General features: G+C 36.6%; 1 protein-coding gene across 16 annotated transcripts in view; it reads right to left on the reverse strand.

The window, feature by feature from the left end:
• KDM6A (lysine demethylase 6A) overlaps positions 1-24,958 on the reverse strand; it is a 149,605-nt gene that overhangs the window by 36,871 nt on the left and 87,776 nt on the right. For 4 of the 16 annotated variants that reach the window (XM_014255673.2, XM_014255671.2, XM_088051710.1 and 1 more), the window contains exons 7-18: positions 20,847-20,901; positions 18,142-18,176; positions 15,733-15,798; positions 14,492-14,585; positions 9,582-9,708; positions 7,015-7,113; positions 6,427-6,646; positions 5,731-5,865; positions 5,134-5,289; positions 4,392-4,487; positions 2,368-2,472; positions 1,359-1,754 (exon numbers count right to left, since the gene is read on the reverse strand). In XM_014255673.2, the coding sequence (XP_014111148.2) occupies positions 1,359-1,754; positions 2,368-2,472; positions 4,392-4,487; positions 5,134-5,289; positions 5,731-5,865; positions 6,427-6,646; positions 7,015-7,113; positions 9,582-9,708; positions 14,492-14,585; positions 15,733-15,798; positions 18,142-18,176; positions 20,847-20,901 (1,584 nt within the window). The remainder of the gene's footprint in view (positions 1-1,358; positions 1,755-2,367; positions 2,473-4,391; positions 4,488-5,133; positions 5,290-5,730; positions 5,866-6,426; positions 6,647-7,014; positions 7,114-9,581; positions 9,709-14,491; positions 14,586-15,732; positions 15,799-18,141; positions 18,177-20,846; positions 20,902-24,958) is intronic. The other 12 variants (XM_005526509.3, XM_088051711.1, XM_005526511.3 and 9 more) reach the window with 7 other exon arrangements.

The raw sequence follows: 24,958 nt of genomic DNA on the forward strand, positions 1-24,958 counted from the left end.
GAAGGGTTGCTACACCTATTATAGGCAAAATGTTTTTGTTAATTACAAAACTGCATTATGCATGTCACACCTGTACACGTAATTTCTTAAATCCTCTATGGAGCTTAATTACTGATAAACAGTTCTTTAAATCAAGAGTTCATTTGGTACCTGTGGAGGATGTTACAGACTCAGAAACTCTACTGAGACTTTGATGCAATGGACACAGGAAATGGCACCACAAGCCTTCCTTGCCTTTCCAAAAATATTTTCTCCATGAAGGAGAGCCAGCTGCTACTACAATTTATTACTTGCCCACTTTATGGACAATAGCACAACAGTGAAAAACTTCTTTTATACAGAGAAAATACAAACGTGAATTCTAATTGAAGCAAGGGGCGCTAAGGTGCACAGGCTCCAAACCTCTCTGTCATGTTTAAAAACGGTCCTGCTTATTTAAAGGAAACCTTTGAAAATCGTAACACAGTTTTAGCTTTGAATAATCATGTCTTACACAAAGTGTTCCAGTGTTATCTCAGCCTTTGTTCCAGTATACGTGCAGTTAAGTACCTATTATGTGTATAAGCCCACTGTCAATTCTTCAGTGTTAAAAGTAACATGCAGTATTAATTAAACAAGAAATGCAGGCAGTTTTGAGGAAGAAAATAACATTGTATTAACTGTACAACCCATCTGGTCAAAATTAATTAAACCATTATGGTATTTTCCTATAGAACTCTTCATTACATCTACAAGGCTTGTCTTGGAAGAATGATATTCAGGCTGGAATTTAAAAAAAATACTCCATCTTCAAGTTCTAACACACATACACAAAACACCCTCACACACTTTAATCCCTATGAATTCTTACTGGCATTATAATATTTTTCTGCAAGCAACTCTGTCATGCTGAGTGCTACATATTAATTTTTAAAGATCACATGGAAACAAAATATGGTAATGATTACATCATGGCGACAATGTAATGTCAAAAGTAACTACAACATTCAGCTTTCCATGAAATGGGCACATTCCTCCTACACGAAAAACAAAATCACATTTCACGTTAAAGAAGCAACAAAAAGATGTACAAATATTCCCTTTTAAAAAATTTTTCTAAGGTTTTTCTAAGGAAGGTAGGCAGCGAGCACCATGGAAATGCACTCTTTGATTTATGATCATTTCCTTTATCCTGAAAGAAGTTCACTTAACACACAGATTTCCAACAATATGAAGTGGTGTGCAAGTTTAACCTGTGTTTTATTTGAATCTATGCCATCAACTCTAGGGAAAATGTGCTTTTACAAATAAGAGCCTTCCACCAGTGACTTGCCCAGGAAGGCTCCTGAGCTCACTCTATGAACAAACTGAAGCTGTACCTGAGTGGAGTTGGATAGTTGGTTTTTCCACGGCTCCTCTGCGCTGCTGGTCAGGTTTGTGCGGTTATGAGGTAGAGAGAGTGCGTTTCGCTGCAGGTAAGGCACGTTTCCATTACTTCCACTTTCTGTTATGTGATTATTGCCTATCAAAATAGTGTCTGTACTACCCAGCGTTCTTGCTGTGCTGCAGGGAATGGGGCCTGCTGGAAAGGGTCCATTAGCCATAGGCTGCCCGGGGCAGGCGGGACGGATTCCACGCTGAGCGACATTAGGCACTCTGGTCAGAGCAACCTGCGGCTGCTGGCCAGAGACAGAGTTTGTAGGCAGTGATGAATCAGCTGTTGGCCCGTTAGGAATTCCAGTAGATCGTACCTGTGCAACTCCTGTTTGTCTCATCTAATGGAACATGAACAAAGGACAACATTATTGGCTGCGGAACTGAGAAAAAGGAAGGGTTTGTGTACATACAAGGTTTGTGTCATACAAGGTTTGTGTACTTTGCTGAACTGGTCAGTTCCAATTTTATACTCATTTTAAGAGCTTCACAGCTGCTTTTGAGAACCAAGATGACTGTCAGGGTCATAAAAATGCTGAGTCAATTTTCAGTAAAGCTATCAGCACACTTTTTTTCTTGGCCCTTCAGTCTGAGTGTTTCACTGCTGATGCTGGACAGAGAGGGAGAGAGGAGTGAACAATGATAGGACGAGAGAAATGCTGTTACTACAGCCAAGGATTTTCAAGCAGGACATACTTTTAAGATATGTCCACTCACTTTACTTTGAAAGTGTGGCTTGGAAACTTTTATATTAACCAGTTGTCCTATAACAAAACACAGCTAAACTGATTAGGTTTCAACCACTAATCCACAATTATCCTTTATCCAAAAAAAATTAACATAATGCAGCAAAGGGCACAAGAACTGTACAGCAGAAATTCTTTGGAATTCTAGAAACACAACAGTCTCCATTACTGACAAAAGTGTTGTAGATAAAAATATTTTTGTTCTCACCTGCTGGTGTTGCTGCATCAAGACAAACTGACTCTCCAGCTGTTCCAGCATAAGTTTCTGTGCTGGATTTAGATTATTTCGGTTTGCACGCAGCTGTTCCAAGTGCTAAAAAAACAGTGGTGTTGTTCATAATCATTAAAATTGCATGGGCTTTTAATAACTTTCCCATATAAAATACTAAAAAGTATCCATGAAGACAAGACTTGTAAAGCTGAAAATAATTGAGATTTCTGTTGCAGACTGAAATATCTTTCCATACACTCTCTTGCAAACAAATCTCATTACTAGGTACTAAAACTAAAGAGACTCTGTAAATTATTTGAGTGTATAATTATTACTGCAGCACTAAAATTAAGTGTGCTGGTGCCATGAAAGAAAACTACATTCAAGTATGATTATATAGAATTCTTATCATAATTATATACATTCTAACATCTTTTTGTATTGTGCTATATTTTATTAATACTGTCCATCACAAAGTGAATTAAACCTATAGGCAAACATGAAAATGTCTCCTGAAAATATAAAAAAATTAAACAAAAAAAAACCCCAGAAAATGGTATGATTTAATTAGTGAGAACAGTATCTAAAGTTACAACACTGGTCTTGTTTGCAACTGGATAAATGTAGGTATCTATTACCAAATATCTGATCTCTGTACTCATTTTAAAATACCCTGCATCATTCTGCCAGTAAGTCTGCTGCTGCTAAGTAGTATGACTTAAAAAGCAGATGACGATGGCTCATGCCAAAATCCCTGGATTAACAGTACCCTCTATTCTGAATTCCCTCCGGAGGGGAGTGCAATAAATAATATATATATACACACACATATATGCATGCATATGTAACATGCTATATCCATCCAGCCTTTGAACTGCCAATTTTGAAAGGCCAACTTTGAAGATGCAATAAAGGCTTTTTTATTCACACTCCTCTTGCATCATACATTTTTGGCTTTCCTTTTTATGTGTGCTGGAACCTTGTCAAGCTATTGCCAGCACACCCAGTCTACTCAAGAGAGGCCTACTGAGGTTCTGCTTAGAGGAAGTTGGATTTGGAAAAAGGTGATACTGAAAAGGGGAAAAAGTACTAAAATATAAATAAGAAGAGAGAAATAATGAGAATGCTTGGGGAGAGAGAGAGGGAATGACTGAGGAAGAACCAAAGGGGTGAGGAGGCAGGACAAAGAGGGAGGGAAAATTACACAGTATAATAAAGCCAATATTGTTCAGACAGCGAAAGAGCTAAGAACTATACTGGAATTGAGGGGAACAATGCTCAGTTAATGAGAATGCTTTCTGCCTCTGCACTGTGCTTCCCTCTCTTTGCATCCAAAGCATGCGCAATGCATGGATAAAATTTTCCAGCAGGGCCTGATCTTCAGTATGTGGAACTCCTGCTGAAGCTCACAGCATGCCCTAATGAACTGAAGAGACAACAAAACTTCCTGACAAAATCCACCCAACATAAAATTTCCAAACTAAAATCTAGCATTTCATATCATTATGTTAGTTGACACAAAATACTAAAAAGCAGCAGCAGATTTCATTTGAGTACTCATTTTGTAGAATGTGCTTATTTGTTTATGCAATTTGATACAAGAAGCAACCTCAGTGGAAGGGATGCTATTACAATACTTGTACATCTCTTTCAGTATCCCCCACATTATAGCAAATCACAAAACTCATTTTGCACATGAGTGTGACAATTTGCATTTCTGTCTTTAAAACATAATAAGAAAAAAAGAGTTACTGTATGTTCTTACTTTATAAATTATAGAACTCATGCAAAGTAAGTGTTTTTGCTAGAGATCATTTAGTTAACTACTAGAACTTATCTCACGTGGAGAGGTCACAAATATTAGAATAACTTGAACTACACTCTGGGAATTGTTTGGGATTTTATATGTATTTTGTAATGAATGTCAGGAATATGAAGCTAGAACATGTCCCATTTTCTTAAAAGGAAGAAGGAAAGAAACAAAATATTTAACAGAGCTTCTGAAGATCTCCCATACATACCTGTAATTTCTGTGGTGTCAAGCACCAAGAATGAATTTGTTGCTGTACAGGAGGATGTGACACTGCATGGCCACTGCTCCAAACATCTGAAGTATTCTGAGAGAAAATGTTACATTAAAATGTCTGACTATCAAAATGCCAACATAACTTCTTTTACTATCTATATTTTATCTTATTTATGAAAGAACTAGTAACTGTTTCAAGAATAATAATATAAAAATATATCACAGTAAGAATGAACTAAAATAACCATTCTACCATTCCCAACAGTATCAAAGTAGTCTGAGCAAAAAGTTAATGATACCTAATACCATAAGGAGAAACAAGCAAACCAAATTATGCAATTAACTTAAATGCATGCTACTTTTAAAACTGAATACTTTATCTACTGTAACGCTATTACATGATGATGAAACACTTGAATTCTAAATATAAGCAAAGGCAATAGACAGGATGACATGATTGTCTCCCTCTCAATCATCAGACTACAACTATACTTCACTGACACAACTACAACTGCAGTATAGTGCCACCAATCTGCACTGCCCTTTTGCACCTCCTATCTGAGCTGGAATCTGATTAAACATACCGCTGAATTTTCTTTTTTAAATTTCTAAAAACATTCCCCACCTTGATGCCAAAGGATTAAAATTTACAGCACAAATTCTGTGCATGCTGTATCATTTCAATGCATATTTCCATATAATTTTGGTAGGGGGCTCTAGTTCATTGGAATATATACCTTTGTTGGACTAGATGTTCTTTTCCTCTTGGCAGGACTGGTCAGGTCATCTACTTGGCTAGAAGGAATCATGTGTAGTGGCAAGGATTGCTGTGAAATTGGTGTTTGAGTGAGGCCTAGTACAGGTTCAGTATTTGGATGATGAGGTTTACAAGCCTAAGAATCACAGAAGGAAGACAAAAATATGGTTCTATATATTCTTAATGCTTTCCTTTCAATTTTATAATTTTAACAGCCCACATACATTAAAAGGGCCGAGTAGATATTCTGAAGCTGATCTCAATAACTGAAAAATCAGTTTCCATATGGTCATCAATGGAGGAATGTGTACCTTTCACGGGATTATTAAACCACTGCAGCACTTCTATTTAAGATGAAATCTTTTAAAATCATGAAAATCCACAAAGGTTCTAAATTGGTACCCCCATATTTCTCCCACATTATAGGGAGCTCCTTGATCTAATATCCCTCTGCAAATAAATCAAAGGCTTCTTTTAATAAAAGCCAATCCTGTGCTCAATAAAATAAGCTTGACCACTACCGATTGTAAAGAACCCTTAAAGCTGGGCACCTGCAGAACATAACCCAACTTCTCACCTGCTGTGCTGTGTTCATGGCACCCTGCCTGGAGGTAAGCTCTGCGGGGATTGGTAGGCTCCATGCCTCCTCAATACTAGGAAGTAATTTAGTTTTATTCTGTAGACTACCTTGTGGAAGGTTACACAACTGAGCCTAGGAAAAATTATGTAAAAAGCAAATTTAACACAAGCCTACTTTAGTAAGAGCAAGTCCATGAAATCTTCCTATATGCTGTAGCTAATTATGTCTTAAAGAGAGGATAGATTTAAAATTTTGGGGTTTAGAAAGGTGCTAGGTATAAAGAGGGTAACCAGAATATAAACCTTTGTGAGAATCAGAACAAAGATGAGCTCTGGATTCAGAGGTCTCATAATTCCTTTTTTCTGAAATTGTAAACAAGAGTGAAAGATAGTGTGTTGCGTATTCTCACTATATGTTATGAGAACTTAAAAATGTAGACAAATACAAAGAAAAAATCAAAATGATGTAAAACAGTATGCTTTGATTAAATGTGCAAAATAGGGTTTATAAGGAATTAAGTTCCACTTAAAAATGAAGAAATAAAATATTACAGGCTATGATATGCTTACAGTACACATGAAAACAGATTAAACACACCACAAACAACTGCAAGTTAAACTCATGTGTGACTTCTCCCCTCCCCTCTCCTGTGTGCTTGAAGAGTATCTCCCTTGCTTAAAACGTTAGTTTTACCTGTAAATACTTTATCCGTGCTGCAAGTGCAGAGGTATTACTACAATTTTTGCTCCTAGTTGCATTTAAGTAGCATTTAATGGCATCCTGAGGCTGGTTGCAGGACTCATAGAGTGTGCCTAGGTCCATCCAGGCTGCAGCATGGCCATGGTCCAATTGTACAGCACAGATATAGGCCTGTAAAGCATCCATAGGCTGATTTTGCTGTTGGTACAGCACACTGAATAGAAAGATTAGTGAAGTTGAGAATTAATAACAAAGTCAAGACACAAGTAACTCAAATATACACATCCCTCCCCAAGCCCTTAATAAATCTTGGCATTATATAAACTGCAGTTAAAAGAAGAAACGTATAAAACTTTAACATCTAAAATTCATGTATGTAACATATTCAGTATTTTAAAACCTTGAGAAAGCAAATATTAATTATTATTTAAACTTCAAATCAGACAAGTCTGACATCAGGGGTATATAAATAAAAAAGACTTTACAGTCCCTCTGAGTTCACAGAAGAGTTAAAAGCTGATATTCTTTATTTATATATATAGCATGGAATTATATCATTGTATTATCCTGTATCATTCTTACCCTATTGAACACCATGTATCTGCACTTGCTTCTGATTTATCAATAGATTGCCTATAAGATATAAAGGCATCCTGAACTTTCCCAATACTTGAATAGCACCTGGGAGAAGAAAAAAAGAACTTTAGTAGTATTTATAGAAGGTAACCATGGAGCATGGCTTACCGAGACTGATCTGATAAATGTTAAGTCATGCAAATAACACACACTCAACAAAATGCCAGACAAGCAGACTCAAACATCTCAATGTGTATTACTAATTATTTATCTAAGCACCCCAAAACTACTTCAACTCTGGATTACTACATTTGTAAGAAAAACAGCCTTCCCACAGTTGATGCTGCATTTCTTTCACTTGTGATACCTTATCAGTCAATAGAAACAGTATTTATCTACAGATAGCATTACAGTGAAACAATTAAGTTACCTATTTTATCAAACAAATGGTTATAAAATTTAATGTTCTACAAAACAGAACTACTGAGAGATACTGACCAACTCAACCAGGATGGTCCCTGGGTCCCTGACTGCCTGGGAGGCTTTTCATGTGCATTTTTTGCATCTCAATCATATTTAATGTACTGCATATACAGAGCACCAAATTTTGTAAAAGATTGCCTGATTCTGTATTTTTTTTACATCTTAATTCCTTGCGTACAAATTCAAAGGTATTCTGGCATTGAAAAGAACTACAATTATACCACAGGGAACAATACCTACAGTTCTAAAATTAAAAGCTCCATATAAAGCCAAGATCAAATATCCATCTATATATATTTACTAGTTTAATCAACAATAACGGCATCCTGTACTGTTTGTAACAACTTTCTCTGTTGGAAAAAGAAATGACAACTCTCAAAACACATAAATAACAACAGAAATTTTTTTTCTAGTAAATAATAAAAGCCAAACAGACCAAAGGCAAAGGTTTGTCAAACATGCGACATTCTCTTTCAAGTATTTTTGAGGCACACTAGGAAAGGACTACAATAAAATATAACTTTACTTTGCCTAAAATCCTCCATTAAGTCTGAATACAATGCTTCAGGAGATTGTTTTAATGACAATCTAACCCAATGTCCAACAGACATGTTTCACTCTGCCTGTATATCACACACACAAAAAGCCTCTCATTAGGGCAGCACTAAAATTAGGTCTCCACAAAACTTCGGCAGATGGAGTTTTTCTAGTGGGAGAGAAGGGAGGTGGTGATGTATTTTGAAAGACAGCTTTAACCAACTTGTTATATGGTTTGGACAACCAGTAGAGAAAGGAACAGCACAAGGCAATACATGAGGAGTGAAAAAAGTGTGAACGCACAACTCCATAACCCCTGTTCTTCTCCTCCTGCCAGGGTATGGACTGGGGAAATGTGGCACAGAAACATTTTTGCTCTAATCCTCCCTGTAAAGCAAAACAGATGCTCCCACTAAATTTTTCACCCCATTTCTTGAATTCTCCCCTTTATCTGCAGGGTCCTAGGCTTCACCCTGACCACCCGAGAGCAGAGCACAGCAGCTGCACGTGTGGACGAACTCCAGCTCTGTCCTGCCTGAGAACTCAACTTGCTCAAGGTACCTGGAATGTGAGTACTGAAGAAAAAACAGGATTTCAGCCCAGTGGAAGATGCACAAGATGATCCCTGGCTTGTTTTCCCTTTTCTCTCCACCCTTGCCCTGCCCCTCTGTCCCCCACACTCGATGTTGGCTAGAGATCCCTGTCTTATAGGAACAGCTGGAGAAATATTATTAGCATGACAAAACCAAAAATAGATTCCAGCTGTATGTGACCAGAATCCCCAAGAATGTCAGCTGGAAGACACTGAGGTTAGGATATTAATTTTATTTTTGCCTTGTTCTTTTTTAATGTATTCCTCAACAGAACTGATGCGTTCACATATGGACTTGAATTGCCCCCAAAGCTTTTCTCCAGTGCTGGCTTAAGTGAAGTATTCAATTTTCTTAAATAGGAGACCAGAAAAACGCATCAAATTTGTATGATTTACATTTGGGAATGTTATTTTTCAAGTAAAAAATACTGTCAAAGGTTACAAAATTAACTGAACACTTAAACAGACATTACAATGGGTCAGTCTGAGCTAGACAGTGCTGTGTATGCCCTTTAAAAATGGATATCTGCCTAGGAAAATATTTGTATTTCAATGCAAAATCTGAGATTAAGAGGGAGATTCTAAGAAATTAAAGAGATAAAGAATTATGAAAAAGGTATGAAGAAAACATTTACAGAGAATTTACAAAAAAGAAGAAGAGAAACAGGTAAAACCAGGCCAGATATATTCAGATTATTTTAAATGTGTAGACTGAATAACTACAAAAATGTAGAGCCACTTGGGTAATATATGTCACTTCAACTTTTAAATCTTTATTCAACCATATATGATAGCACCTTGTCCTTCATATACTTCCCAGAAAACTTAGGACTTCACTGGATATATACATACTTTCCTCTGACAAGTTTAAGAAGAGAAACAGTGTAAGATAATAACAATAATGAGTATCATCAAAAAAATTTATCAGTATAATTACAGTGTCTATAAAGTCTTTTCTCACCTTCCAAGGAAATACCAGGATTGACCAGAATTTGGATCTGCTTCTAGAGATTTCTGGAGATACTGTATAGCATAGCTTTCCTTGGTTGCCTTGTCTCCAAGCTGATCCACGGTGTGATGCATCCAGCCTACAAAAACAATCCACAAATGGGAGAACTGAAATTCCCCAAGACCATTTAATACTTGGCACAGCAGGACTTTGTAGCATTGCTGTCTCTTTAAAAATAAGAATATCAAGCAATAAAATCCATTATGTATACATTACGAAGTTTTTAAAACTTTTAAAGTTCTATACTAAAATTACAGGACAAAAAAGACCCAAAGTTAAAATTACTTTTATGTAGTTTTAAAGCACTTTTTTTAGATTTAAATAATTTTCTAAGAGTTTAGGAGCACAATTATTAATTTTATGCTCAATTTTCCACTATGAAAGTAACACTGTGAAAAACACATTCTCCCTGTCACACATAGCAATTGTTTTTTATAGATACATATATCTATCTATCTACATATCTATCTATAACTATGTATCTATATATGAACCTATATCTAAAGTGTAACATCTACATATTACATTGTTTACTCTTTTTCCTCTAAATCCTTGTATTTGTCCCGTATTTACATTTGGACTAAGAATTTTTGCATCTCCACTTGAACCTTACATTGTCATTTCCTCCTCATTAATACAATGTACTTTCCATTCACCTTGACAAATGCCATCACTTCTCATCTACATAACAAATTCATCTAACCATGCGTCATATTCTTTCAAATGCCTTTTCTTCTTTCATTACGTTAGACAAATTATTCATCCCCACTTTAAAGGCCTCCCACAACCCATCCTCCCCAATGATATTTTACATGCTATTAAAACACATCTCTGCTCCAGCAGTGATGCAGGGCTTGGTTACCACTTCAAACAAAGCACCTTCATCGCCTTCTCCAGCTGCTCCTCATCTGCCTCTATGCTCAGAAGGAATTCCTTCAAGCAGCCACAAAACCATCTCACTGCTGTTCATACAATGAGTACAAACAAGGAAATCTTCTGTGGCCAGCAGCTGGCTTGCTGAAATCTCTGCATACCACAGTGCTCAGCAATGTCTTACTGTTAGCTCAATGGCCATCTATTTGTCTTATCAAACCACTGCTTTTCAGAAAACATTTGTAAGATGTAAGATGTGAGAAAAGACTGTCACACCCATAAACAGCTCCTCGTGGAGCACTGCGACACAGATTTCATAAACTACTCAAGGTTTGTATAAAGTTCTGGTTAATGACAGAGTTGAGCACACATCTGCACTGCCTATTCATTTAAAACCTCTGAGAGCTAAACTTTCAGCACCCTAAATTTCTGCTTTTTGATAAAGTCTTAACTACATGGACAGGCAAGACCAAGAACTGAACTGAACTGAGGAGTACTGGCAGGCTCACCTTGTTCTCTGTAATTACACTTTCCTTCATGATTTTTATTCTACCTGCTCTATACAGCTCAATTTTTTATTCCATGGTCTCACACTTGGAAGTTTGATACAGACACCACACTTCCACAAATGGAATGAAAACATTCAAACTTTGACAAAGGCAGCCGAAAAAAAATTGCAGCTACTGAACAACATCTGCCTGAGGTGGTCTAAGAAATATCACTTGAAAACTGTGGTCACAAGCAGGAGTTCGAATATTTCATGGACTGCAAGAAATGTCAAGCAAAGAGTCAAGTGGTTACAGTGCTGAAAAAAGTTACTTTATCTTGCTGAAAATCAATCAAGTAAAAAAAATCTACCAATTGGGAAAAAACATAAAAGGCTAAAAAAGCCCAGTGATTTTTGCAGTCACGTAACACAAGTTTGTGTTATTAAATTAATAAACAAGCTATGATTTTGATTCAAATTCCAAGCCTCCTAAGTTTTTCAGCATACAGAAAATACTCATGCTTTAAGAAAACAAGGCTTCTCTGAGGTTGGTTATTGGAATTCACCTGAGTAAGGGTACATTAAGGATATATGTACCAGGTGCTGTTCCAGACAAAGCCTGAGATAAAGATAATAGTCCAGGGATTATGAACAAGGGTAAAAAAAAAAGACATTAAACAATTTCCTCTATCTTTAGAAATTTTGTCTGCCTATTTTCTGTTTCATCAGAACCTTGCTGGATTGAAAGATAACATGTTGTATCTTTGTGAGATCTTCACTGAGGTTCACTGATAAAAAAGAACGAGTCTATTTCTAGAAGACATAAATGAGAACCAGCAATCCGTATCTGGTTTCTCTGCTAAAACAAGGGTTGCTTCCCAATTTTATCTTCCTGCACAGAGTTGAAAATGGCAGAAAAAGCAAGAAAGGGAGAGCAAACAAAAGTTTTCCACTAGAACAGCACAGGCAGAGGAAACTGGATGTGTTCTTGAGCATATAATGAATGTACATAAAGAAGGTGGCAGAAAACCGCTAGGCTGTGACGTTTCCTATTGGAAAGACCTATCTCCAATTCTCAACCAGCATAACTGACTACTTTTCCACTGCTGGGACATTTTTAATATGATAAACCAAACCACAGACCTTGTCCATACTTCACAAGTGTTCCATGCTCTTTTGCAAATCTTTAGAATATCATTTGGAAAATATTTGGAACAAATCCCTCTGATGTGCTAGCCTAGCTCATGACTCTTTTTTTCATGCTTATCAATCACTCTCACACTGAACCTGCGGCAATGATTTCTTCTTTAGTAAAATCTGAGTGCCTCTGAAGATACAAACTTTTTTGCTGAACCATTTCAGCACCTCAGATGCCTCATCCAATTACACAGACACCGTCTAGCAATGCCCCCTAGCCAAAAATCATTGGGAGAACACTTTGGGAACTCTAAGCAAATGTTTATGTTGTTCTTACACTCTTCCTTGTGCAACAGCTGAGTACAACCAGAGAAACAATACTGGGACAGATTTGATCTTCAGTCACATTAATTTAACCTCATTTTGGGCAAAGTGGTGAACAGAACTGTTGTCTGGAAAGCAAATGAAACAGCAGAGAGAAGGAACAAACTGCTCTTATCCACTAGTACAGATCTCACTGTGATGTCTACCTGAACTAGTCAGCATTCATCAGCTCAACTGGGTATGTTTATCTGGGAATCACAGGGTTCTCCTTCACAGTCACAGCTTTGGAAACCAGCAACAGGAGCAAAGATTTTAGTAATTCTCTCACAAGACATCTGAACCTGCCTAAATTCCAATCTGGCTCAACAAACATTAGAGAAGGAAAATAAACAAAAGCTATTTTCAAACTGATTTTTTCTGTCAAAGTGAAAAAAAAAGAGTTCAATATACAAATACAAATATGTTTTGACTGGGTTTTGCAAGTAGCATTCTGGCAGATGGCAGGTATTTTCTATTATTTTTTTCTAAGCAGCAGTGCACCACCCGGACTGTGCTTCCTGAGGAGGTGTTTTTATTACCAGCTGCTAAAGACTAAATCTGTGATAAACACCAGACTCTGATAAATACCACTGTTAACAGAGAAGAGCAAAGGAAAAGGCATTATTCCTTCAATGTGCCAGTTAAGACCACTCTATCCCTTTCTCCACACAAAAGCTACCCACACAACAAAACTGGGTGACCTATGCTGACTGAATAAAGAGAGTTAATCCAGTTTTCAGACAGCAGACAATTCTCAAAGTCACTGCTCTTGATGCTAGCACAGAGACCTGTGGCAGGATTTTATGAATACAACCATGTGCCTCTGCTTCTATTGTGGCAACATACATCAAACAGAGATGAAAAAGAGCTGGTCAGCTCTTTTGAGAAGCCTGTCTTCCACTGATCAGATGCACAGCCTTTCTGGATGAAACTGCTGACAATTTATACTAGGTGACGTAATACCAAGCTTGAAAAAAAAATAAATTCAAAGGGCTCACTGAGATGTAAGCAACACTGTCCTGTGACAGCAAAAAGAGCAACACCCAGAGTCCTGCAGCAAACTCCTCCAGCAGTTTCACTTGTGATTTCACAGAGATGACTCAAAATTAGCCCACTGATTTTGACACTCTCACAAAGCACAAATTATCCCACTCCAAATCCATACACAACCTTCATCACAGAAAAAGAAAGCACTGTGGCCATAACTTAATGGCAGATACAAATCTGAGTTAAATGACTACTATGTGAAAAGAGAAAAAAAAAAAAATGGGCATAAGCAGGCTAAATTAATATTTAGAATAATAAATTAGATGAAGAACACGGAGAAGGTGGATGAAGTTCTGTACTGGGTTGAACACTTTTAACAAAATATTCTGGAAATACTTTTATATGGTATAGAGGACAAAAGCATTTTATTCTACCCACTTTTTAGAAATTCTATAGAAAATAAATTAATTTAGAAATTACTTATCAGCTTTCTATAAACATGGAAAATTACATTTCTTAAAAAAATAATTCCTTTTCACTTCTTATGTGCTTTTTTTAATGGAACCTGATGATAAACCTTTCAGTAACAGAAGCTGGTTTTCATTACATAGTATAATTATATAGAAAGAAAAGGTAAATTTTTCAGTTCCCATGTTCTAGTCTGACACAGTATTTAGGTTTACTTCATTTCATCTGGCTGTTTTCAAGGGATTTTAACAGAGGCAGAACAGAGAACACAGAATTTCCACTAGTGCCCTCTTTCTCTGAAAGACCACCCTTTCACTGCCCGAAATCTAACACACAAGAGCTTTTTAACTTTATAAGTTTAATAAAATTGTTTTCCTCCTCTCTTATTTACTTATCAAGTTCTACATGTTCTATTTGGGTGAAAATCTCACGTACCATGTGCAGTGTGTCTAAGACTCACTTTGGAAATGGAGCCTTAAAAAACACTGCTGAAGGCAAAGATGGCAAAAACGAAACACAGAGGAAAATGAAAGTTAATTTTACATACCTAACTGCTGTAAGACAGTTGCTTTTACTTGTGCAGGAAGGTTTTCGATCTGCAAAAGCTGTTCATAAGCTTCCTTTGCAGAGTGATACTTTCTCTGCAAAAGGAAAAAAGTAAATGGATTAATCATAGAGCTTACAACAGATCACCAATAGCAACGATTTCACAGCACTGACAGCACACAAACACATTGACAAAAAATTCTATGGTTTTTTTTTTTTTTTGCATACAGTGCATATGAAAGCTTTAGTAAGTGACATGTATATATATTTGGTAAGAGAATAACTTCCATAAATATAGTATTTAAAAGAAACTGGCTACTTAAAATAATTGAGGGAAATTTGCAAATTATTAAATTTTGTCAACTCCTCGTACATGCATTATGCTTCTGACACTACATTGAATATTCTGCTTTTAAGGGGAATACTTGAATGTGAATCTACATCTGAGAAAACCCCACACAAATTTCTCCCATAAAGTTTGTAACAAAACCAAAGATCATCAGTAATTGGTGGCTGGTATAATTTTGCCTCTTTCCTTCCTCTGGTATATTTGATCTGCCTCTTTCAAGGTATTTATTGTCCTGGTAAGAGTCCCACCACATGTAGAATTAAAAGGTTTATGTCTAGATAATGAAGGAACAATATCTTATTATCTGCTGCATAGTTTAGGTGTGCCTACAGTCTGGAAACACTCAATTTTCAATTCCCTATACAAACTGGTGTTGGTACAGAAAACACATTTCCAGGTTAGGAATGGGGTCATTATTGACTTCTGAGAACTGTATGAGCTGTTTTGTGTATATTAAAGGTTAAGTTTCCCAATAATTATTTGATGAATTATTTGGTAATAATGTCAGCATCTATCTTTGCATTTCCTAACAACAGTTGCTTAAAAGTGAATGTATTTTTATGTTCAACTGTTCTGTGCTTCCTCTTCCACAAATATGGTTTCAGATGATTCAGCATTAGACTTTATTCTGGCAAACAGATGAAGAGTGCATTAAAATAAATGGGGGCACCTAAATGCAAATGACTGTGGCTTAATTACATTTGTTTTAAGCAAGGAGTACACAGTAATCAGTATTGGTGCTTTGAAGGGACAACTGGGAAGAAAATGCTAAACAATTAAATACCTACTAGAATTTTAAAATGTTATCAAGTTCTTGAAATCTCAAAGACAACTCTGGTGATTAAAAAACCTTATTCTAATCAGGAAGAAAAATTAAAGCAGCAATTACATACTTTCAAATGGAACAAGGGGAAGTTGGTAGAAAAGATTTTTAATTGGTGTTCATGAAATGCAGACAACTGGTAAGAAAACAAATAATATAAATAAATAAAATATTCATGTCCAGCAAAAGAAAAACAATCAGGAAAAGATTTTAAATTTAGCATTGGGAACAAAATTTGTAGTTTATGACTATGAATGTTAAGCAAATGAACGGAAGTTCACTGTAGAGCATGACAGCAGAGGCAGCAATCCAGATGTCAAATTAGGTAAACATTAGTGCCTAATATTCACACTTTGAAAAATATGTTTACAGGCTCAGGAGGTTTCAGAAGGGCCTTTCAAAATAGAGCATGTTTTCCAGACCTAGAGTATTTTTTACTTTCGTTATTTGTTGTAGCATTTACCCTTTAGAAATTTGATTACCTATGTGCCTTAAAATACTAACAAAACCTGTCACAATGTCACAATTTGGTTTTATTTCATTGAAACAGAATGGGTTGGATTGGAAAGATCATTCAATTCCAACCCTCTGCCATAGGCAGGGACACCTTTTGGTAGATGAGGTCGCTCAGAGGTTTGTCTGACCTGGCCTTGGACACTTCTCCAGGGACAGAGCATGCACAGCTTCTCTGGGCAACCTGTCCAGGGCCTCACCAGCCTCACAGGAAAGAACTTTATATCTCTCTGCTAATTCCAAAGTCCTTGATGTTTAGCTGCATCATGAATGATCTTAGAAATGGAAAAGGGGAGGAGAACCCAATCCAGCATCTTTCTTTAGACACCATACAAGCCATCTCACTTCCAGAGGTGAAATATTAGAAACCAGCATTAAACATCACAAAAACCACTGCTAATTCTCATCAGCACCAGGCTTGCCTCTTGTCCAGAGCCTGGCAAACCATCATTTAAGGTGCAGTACTGTGTACTTAATTAAGGAATTAATTAATCTTTTCATTAATATTAAGAGAGTAGATGATTTTCAAGCATATGGAGGGGTTCATAAAACTGTTTCAAGTGTCCTGTGAAAGAAATTGAGCAAAGAGTCTGTCTCCAAAACCTCTCTAATTGTGTCAGAAGAAATATCCAAAATGAAGGCAGAACTCTTTTGGTTGTCAGTTTGCCAAATTCCAGGAAACAAGATACCACTCCCAACCAGAACTGTGAGACAAACCAAACCTAAGAGCAGAATGCACCGAAACATTTTTGCTCTGACTTGCATTAAAACAAAGTTCCTGCTGCCTGTAATTGTCAGCCAGAAAGCACAGCTTAAGCACAGCTAACACTGGTCACACACTTACACAGGACACCTGCCATGGTGGCCTGGGGTATTTAACTTCCTTTTGATCTGCTGGAGTAAAACAGAACTGATGTGTTGAATGGAATCTGGATGGTAGCCAAGTAAGAACCACAACAATCCATGAAGTTCCTTAATGGTGCCTTGGGATGGGAGATTTCGGTCCTGTCATACAACTTTGCACCAAAAGCATTCAAAAGAAAAATACTCTGTTTATCAGATTCCTATCTTTTATTTATACAGAAATACTTAAGGCCATTTTTCATTGTGCCATCACAAGACAGCACTTACTTCCTAATAGACTGAAAATACAGTTTATGTCTGTCATCTCTTTCATTTACAACAGGTTTTGTTTTCATGTCACATCCCCTCGTCAGTCATATGATACCTTTAAATGTGGTAAAAGGGCAAAACATCTACATTATGTAACCAGTCAGTCAAATATCAAATATATCATAGCTATCTCAGTAGCCACTTGGTTTCAATTTACTTATAATCTGGAAGCTCAGGAAGTGCTCTGTAATTTCCCAAAAGATTCACCTGAAAATCGCTGTGGTAGGACTTGACACAGAATTAGTAACACAGCTTTATTTGCTGCTGACTGCAGGTCCCTAATGCCATATGTATCAATTTAATTTGAAAATTTAAAAACTTTTAAAATTGCACTTAAATTTGAAAATGTCATGTCAAACATACCACATATACTTAAAAGGCACATGGGCAACTGGCTGGAATTGATCTGTGTATATGAGAAACATTATCTATCTATCTATCTATCTATAAATTGAGAAGCTTCATATTTTTAAATCCACATACTGCCTTTTAAGTACAAACAGAATCTCATAAAAGAATTTTCCTGAGAGCTGTATCATGGGATTTTTATTTTTTGCACTCAGTTTGGGAGATTAGTATATAGATATGTTCATTAACATAACTATTCCATCTTATAGCATGACACTCCACACACAAAATATTTTTAATTTAGCCAAAGCAAATCAAGTTCCTTGAGCGATTGAAGACTGCAGTCTAACTTTACTAAAGCATCTAGAATCTGAATTCCACAGACTGATTACATCACATAGTTCAAAACTCAACCACACTTTACCAAAATGAGCTTAAAGCTTACCTGGATTTCATATAAGTGGGCAATGTGAAACTGAACTGTAAGAGTGGGAAAATCAAAATTATTAGTTTTAACGAACAATAGCAATTACAATGTTTTGAAGAGAGGGATAAACAATGTTTCAAATTTATTAATGCAAACCCAAGACAAATCACATTTTGAAGATACCAAAAGAGTATTTTTTTACACTGATATTTTACACTTAATTTATCAGACCTGACAGAAAATGAATATCCTAACAAAGCACAAGAACTGCAAACAGATATCGAGAAAAGCAGCCCATGGATTTTATTTGTATTCTGAAACAGAGTCCATTAACCTTTCAGTAAACTTAGCAATAAAATCTCTTGAAGCTGTGGTAAGAGAACACAGATAGTATTTTCTATACATAACCAAACAAGAAATAAATATTTTAATTCAGCTGCCAAGAAACAGACTAGCTGGGTTACAGAACATTATGTTACACACTGCTGGTTTTATAAGGGATCTTAAATTTAGGTGTTTTTTCTTCCTTTTTAGGAATTGTCTTTCCCTTGTTAAACGGAACCAGAAGTGTTAATTACAGGTGACACACTGACTGTTACTGTTAAGCATTTTCAATTCCTCATCCAAAATGCCACAATACTACCAGCAGCCTGTGCAGGCAAGAAGATTGCTGTCTGGAGAAAGAAAAATGGAAGTTGTTCAAGAGTAAAAGCAGAGGGAAAATTACCCTCAAACCATCACAGAAAAGACTTGAAAACTGCTAACCTGGACTATCCATGGACTGGTAGATAGCTAAAGCTAATTGAGATGAATGTAATCTTCATTCTGCTTTGATGAGGAAAGAAAAGTTCCTTTGAGACAGACTTTTGCTCAAGTAAGAAAATACCTGTGTTTGAGCCAAGCTCAATTTATTTCAATTACACAGATTTCTCTCCCTTGAAGCTACAGAATAGTGTGACACCAAATTACCATACATACAGGTAATATGGAGTTCAGGGTTTCACTCTGGGTCATAAGGGAGGGGAAAAAAAATCTCCCTTTGTGCATTGCTTTGTCCTCCACTATAAAGAAGGAAGCAGAGTGCACTTTGGAAACCAGGTCAGAATGAAATGCATCATCTAAAACTTTAATAAACTTTTTGTGTTCCTTGCTAAAGAGCACATAACACACCCATTATGTTCACTGCATCATCAAACTTCACTCTGTACAGATGAAAGAAAAGTCCTGCTTTTGTTTCATGAGTTCATTATCTAAAAAAAATCTCTCTTTATTTTTTCCCCCTCCTAGCAAAACCCTTTCAGTGTGAAGCTCCAAAATGAAGTGATGCCTTGGAAGGGAAAGGAAAATTAAAAGTGTCAGATTAGAGACTGCCTAAATAGGAAGAAGAGATGCTTAGTACTCCAACATTTCTGCTGGGAACACACTCAGTGTAATGCTGCTACTCATTAAATGGAGCATTTACTGAGGGTACCCAACACCCTGGGGGTTCAGTTCTCCTTCCCAGAACAGCACAGTGGGACCTGACCAAGCACCTCTCAGTCCTCTCCACTCTCATCCTTTGGGATTGTCAGGCAGTGAAGCCTTTACATGGGGCCACCACTCTACACAAATCTGGGGCAGAGGGGACTGGAGGGAAAGGGTCAGGAAAACCATACAGAAATTCAGAGATTTAGTGAAAACCGATAAAGTTAGTGAGAAAGAATATAAACAAACATGAAATACAATAAAGAATCACATGGCTGGTAGAAAAGCAGTAAAAGCTTATTGACTCAGGAAGAAATCTGAAAATTTTTATAGAATTATCTGTGCTTGTTCCTGATAAGTGACAAAGCTTTGAAGACAGCCTTGAAGCACAGCTGGTTCCTTGATACAGCCAGTGGTTTCAGCCATGTGAACAAACTCCCTTTACTACCTTGCTGATAAAATATTCACAATTCCATCCAGTTTTTAAAGAAAGGCTTTTAAATATTTTATCCAATACCTCTGAAGTGAGACTTAGGAGGTAACTTAAGCTCAACATGAACAACTTAAACTCAAGCATGAAGGCACCTAAAAAACTGAAGGAATAATTTCCTTCGCAAGACTCTGCCTTTTAATTCTTACAGACTCCAAAACACAGAGAAACATGTTTATTCTTGCATACAATCCCACTAACTATGGCTAAATACCTGCAGGACGCTCTATTACAGCCTACAGTACATCCTGCTTATTATAGATCACACTGCACTAAAGATTAACATGTTCAAATACAGACTAATATATATTTAACATCAAAAAAACCCAAAAAATCAAATATGGTGCTGTTTTTCTGATTTCTGAAGTAAGACTGATGTTGAATGTTTGATCTATACATTCTGATGGCATGAAAATAATCACTGAAAATTTACAGATTATCAATATGACAAAAGTTTTAAATAATTGCTATTAAATGTGTGCCACGACACAAGCATCAGTTTTATAAATAAATAAGTCAAATAGTAGGTTTCCTCCAGAATTCAAGAATAAGCTAAGCCTCAATTTTTACTTATTCCATTTACTAAAGCAATCCAAAATTCCACTGGAACATCTGTCTCCACTGAGAGAGGAAGACAGGTTTTATATTCTCCCTCTCTCAATACCAATTCTTTTGACTTTGAAGACCTGGTTCATTGAAAATTCATACAGTTGAGAGCATAAGACTTAAAAAATATCCACAACAAAGTAAATACTTCTTGGTTACTTACTTTCAGCGTTAGACAAAGTGCAGGGATTGCAGTCAATCAAAGCTAACTGAAAATGCTGAAAAGAAAAAAGAATTATTTGCTTTTCAAACAAAGTAATATTACCACTTGGGTACACTACTAAGAGTAAATCAATTTTGTACTTGAAAATCAATACTGCATTTTACCATGTGTCTTAAAAATAAAAACAATTTTCAATTTATGTTCAACTGCTTAGTAGAGGAAAGTAAATTTTTTTTATTGCAAATACTGCAATGCTTCTAGTAATGTAAGATGGCAACAGATCTTCACAGAACAACTGGGGTTGCATCTGAAAGGATGAAGGCATCAAATGAACAGTCAGAACTGGAAGATCAAGTTTTTATATACACAACTGAGACTGCAGACACACCAGCTCTTAGCCTCATGGAGATAAATACTTAAGCACTAAATCTATCTAGAAAAACAGAACACTCTCCCTGAAACTCTCTCAACTCAGTGATCAATCAACTGAGTGATTTTAAGTTTTTATAAAATTGAATTCTTGTCAAAAAAACATTTAATATGAATACCTCTACATTAAAACCTGAGTTCATAAATTCTCACATCCTCTCCTCCAGATGTTGAGAGAACTTCAGTTAAAGATTAAAGCTTGTTTGATTTTAATAATGTTTCTTTAAGGAATACAAAAAATACCTTTTAAGACATTCTAGGTTCTGAGGTAAGTTTTTTACTCATCTATAAAGAAGGTCACAAAAGCAGAGCAATAAAGTCTGTCTGCAAGTGCCATGTTAATTCACTGATCACTATTCAGTTTGAGACACAAGTGTATAAGAATGAATGGAACAGAAACCCCAGTCCCCGAGCTTTTCCATAAACTTGTGAGAAAATCCCCACATGGGATGAAATTTTGATTGACATATTAGTTCAACAGAGAATAAGGCCTAGGAATACAGGAGCCTTAGAGTTACCTATGAATGTACTGTTAATAAATAGTTATTTACCAAATACAGTGTCAAGTGATTTCTAATACACAAAACGTGACTGATGCTTTAGTGTACTTTATTTTCTTAGCATAAAAATGATAATTTAGATCAAACTATTCAGGATGCCAAACTACATGGCACTGGGAGCCTACTGCTGTAGCTCAGAAGAAAAAAATGTCTGTATCAATGGGTATGTGCAAAACACTTTCAGTATTGTTGTACTCGGAGCTTTTAGATGCTACTTAACTCTCCTCATGGTCATAATAACTCCTTGAGTACAGCACGTCTATGCAAAACACATCTCTAAGATGCGTAAGATTTTATCAGACCATCGCATTTCCAAAACCCCCTAATTTTAACAGGGACCAAAAATTTGAAAATTAATGTATTATCCTTAACAAGATATAAGAAGAATGCTGACACTTCCCCTAATTTTAACAGGGACCAAAAATTTGAAAATTAATGTATTATCCTTAACAAGATATAAGAAGAATGCTGACACTTCCATGAGCTCTGACACACATTGATGCAGCTTCCTCCTCACCCACTTCATCAGCATCATTTGTAACATATAACAGCATTTAAATAATGAACCAAACTCAAGTTCAATAGCAACTCAAATTCATGATTTATAATGAACATTTTAGTAATATCCCCCCAGAAGAGAACACAAAACCCGACGGATTCACACCGTAAAATAACTTCTAACCTTTGCACAAGTATTAAATAACAGCTTACAAATATTATTTATTAGATTATTTCTCTGCTGTGTCTGTTTTCCTTTCCCTATTGCTCAGCAGGCAGACAACTTACAGTCTCCCCTCACTTACATTGCAATGCAGGTTGAGTGCCTCAGAGACATCCTTTAGTCTGTTACCATAGTGATTCTACTAAGCAGACAACTTTAAAAAAAACCCTAAATAAAAATAAAATGCCCTATCCTAAATTGCATTTTGCCTGCCAAAAGAAAAAAAAAAAGCCTCTGGCCTGTACAACTCAGTTGTTACCGATCTAAAAGGTACAAAATCCTTGTACAGATGTGTCATCTTGCACTGTCACTTAGAATTACTATGGAAAGATAAAGGAGAATGGAACAAATTTGCTCTCACCTAGCAATGCTATTACAAAAAGTATATCTAAAGAAAAAAGATTGACAACTGTTCTGTAGCAGCTCTTCTGAAGGGTTATTGCAGTGAGACTCCCTGAGAGAAAGCAGGCAACCATGTAAGAATATCTAACCATTTTAATATATTAAGTATTCCAACAGTATCAAGTGCTATACAGTTAAAAAAACACAAATATTCTCAGCAATGCCTCCTCAAAAATTAAATATTCACTGCTACAGTAGCCAATTTTTGAAATTCAAAAATCCACATTATGAAAATTTTCTTAGTGTGGTAAATTTCTATTTGCACTGTTCACTAATCTACAAATGGCAAAGAAATTGATAAACCAAAGCCAGTAACTACAACAAAACACACCATTTGCACTAGACAGTCATCACAATTAAAAGCAATACACAAAAACCCCAGAACGTTTCAAAGCAAGAACCTTTGAAATGCACACACACGAACAAACCTACACCTCTTGCCGGAAAAATACACAGCTCCCCGTTAAGTACTCAAAAATCAGACAAAAAAAACCCCCATGCACACATTCTAAACATCAACCTCGTCAGCCAAATGCAGATCCATTAATCACAGTTACCAGCACCAAAAAATTTAAAATATAGTAATAATTTCCAACTTCCATTTCTGCAACCAACAGCAGCGGCTGGCAAACATCTGCACCCCTCTCAAATATTGCAGCACTGAGCTGGCTACTGCTGTGTGGAATAGTTGTTATGCAGGAGAGGCCGCTGCAGCTCAGAGACGACACACAATACCTCAAGGCAGACAGCAGTCTATAGAAATTCAAATCCCCAGCAAGAGGATTTACCTAGAAGGCAGTGTTCTGAATGTTAAAAACTAACAGGCACTCCTCAAGGGCTTCGGCTCAAGGCACAGTCACAGAATCGTTTAGGTTAGAAAAGACCTTTAAGATCAGCCAAGCCCTAAATCACCTTGATTTGTAGCCATCTGTAATTGCAGAGTTATCTACAGCCCATTCCATCTCCTCTGGAGTCCTTGATTTGTCTCTGATTGTGGAAACAATTCCGAAGATAACCTTTCCAAGGGTGAGAGGTACAGTGGATTCCATATAAAGAGAACTGATGAAAGCATTAGGTCTGGTAGTAAAGTAACAGTAATCTGACACTGATTTAAGTAACTTAACATGCTTTCCCTCATTGAATTAACACCGAATCTTTGCAACGTAACAGGCAAGTACCCAAGGTTTTGTTGTTTCTTTAATCAATAAATGACAAAAGCAAAACGAATCCTTTTCCTCTCAGTGCAAGATTTTCAGTACTGTCTCTGTTTACATCCAAACCTGAGACCTCAACGTAGTGATTCTACTCCCTCCTCCTCTCCAGGGTGACATCAGCAAGTTTAATAGCTCTCGGCTCTGCATTTATTCAGCAAGGCAAGCCATCATCTGAAACCTGACAATCCTCACCGACTTACCATGAAGGAAAGCTCCATCATGACTCAGTAAAATTCTGTCAGGAGATGGCTTTTTCTGCCTGTGTGACCTAGGTGTGTTGCCCGTGTTGCTCAGAGCAGCTTTTGTTCAGATAAGTAGGACACGGAGAGCCTTGTGTAACCAGCCGGGGCAGAGTGCCAAGCCTCCATTTGCCAGGCATCTCTGGGACCAGGGGAGAGGGTCAGGAGAGGACACGCTCCATGTGCTGCTACAGCAGCTCATCCGGCTGCTCTCTGCTGCTTTCTGAGCTCAGAACAAATCCAGCTTGCAAGATAAAGGTTTGTGTATTGTAAACACTCGGGTACTTCTGTCCAACATTCAAAAAAAGCCAACTTACAGATGGGAGAAAAAAAAAAAAACTGCTGGAGGACAGAAGGAACAAAGGCCACATATACATATATACACTGAACAGAAGCAGCAGGCTCTGAAAAATCTCTTGTTCTGACAAGCTCTAAGAGAAAAAATATTTTTTTAAAAACAGAAAGATCATACAAACTGTATTTCTGCAGGCCAAAAAAAGGCTGCATCTGAATTTACCAACCAGTATCTTACATAGTGATTTTCACA

Source organism: Pseudopodoces humilis, chromosome 2, assembly GCF_049639895.1.
Source record: "Pseudopodoces humilis isolate 2021_Gansu_Grassland_sample_001 chromosome 2, ASM4963989v1, whole genome shotgun sequence".
In the NCBI taxonomy this organism is placed as follows: Eukaryota; Metazoa; Chordata; class Aves; order Passeriformes; family Paridae; genus Pseudopodoces; species Pseudopodoces humilis.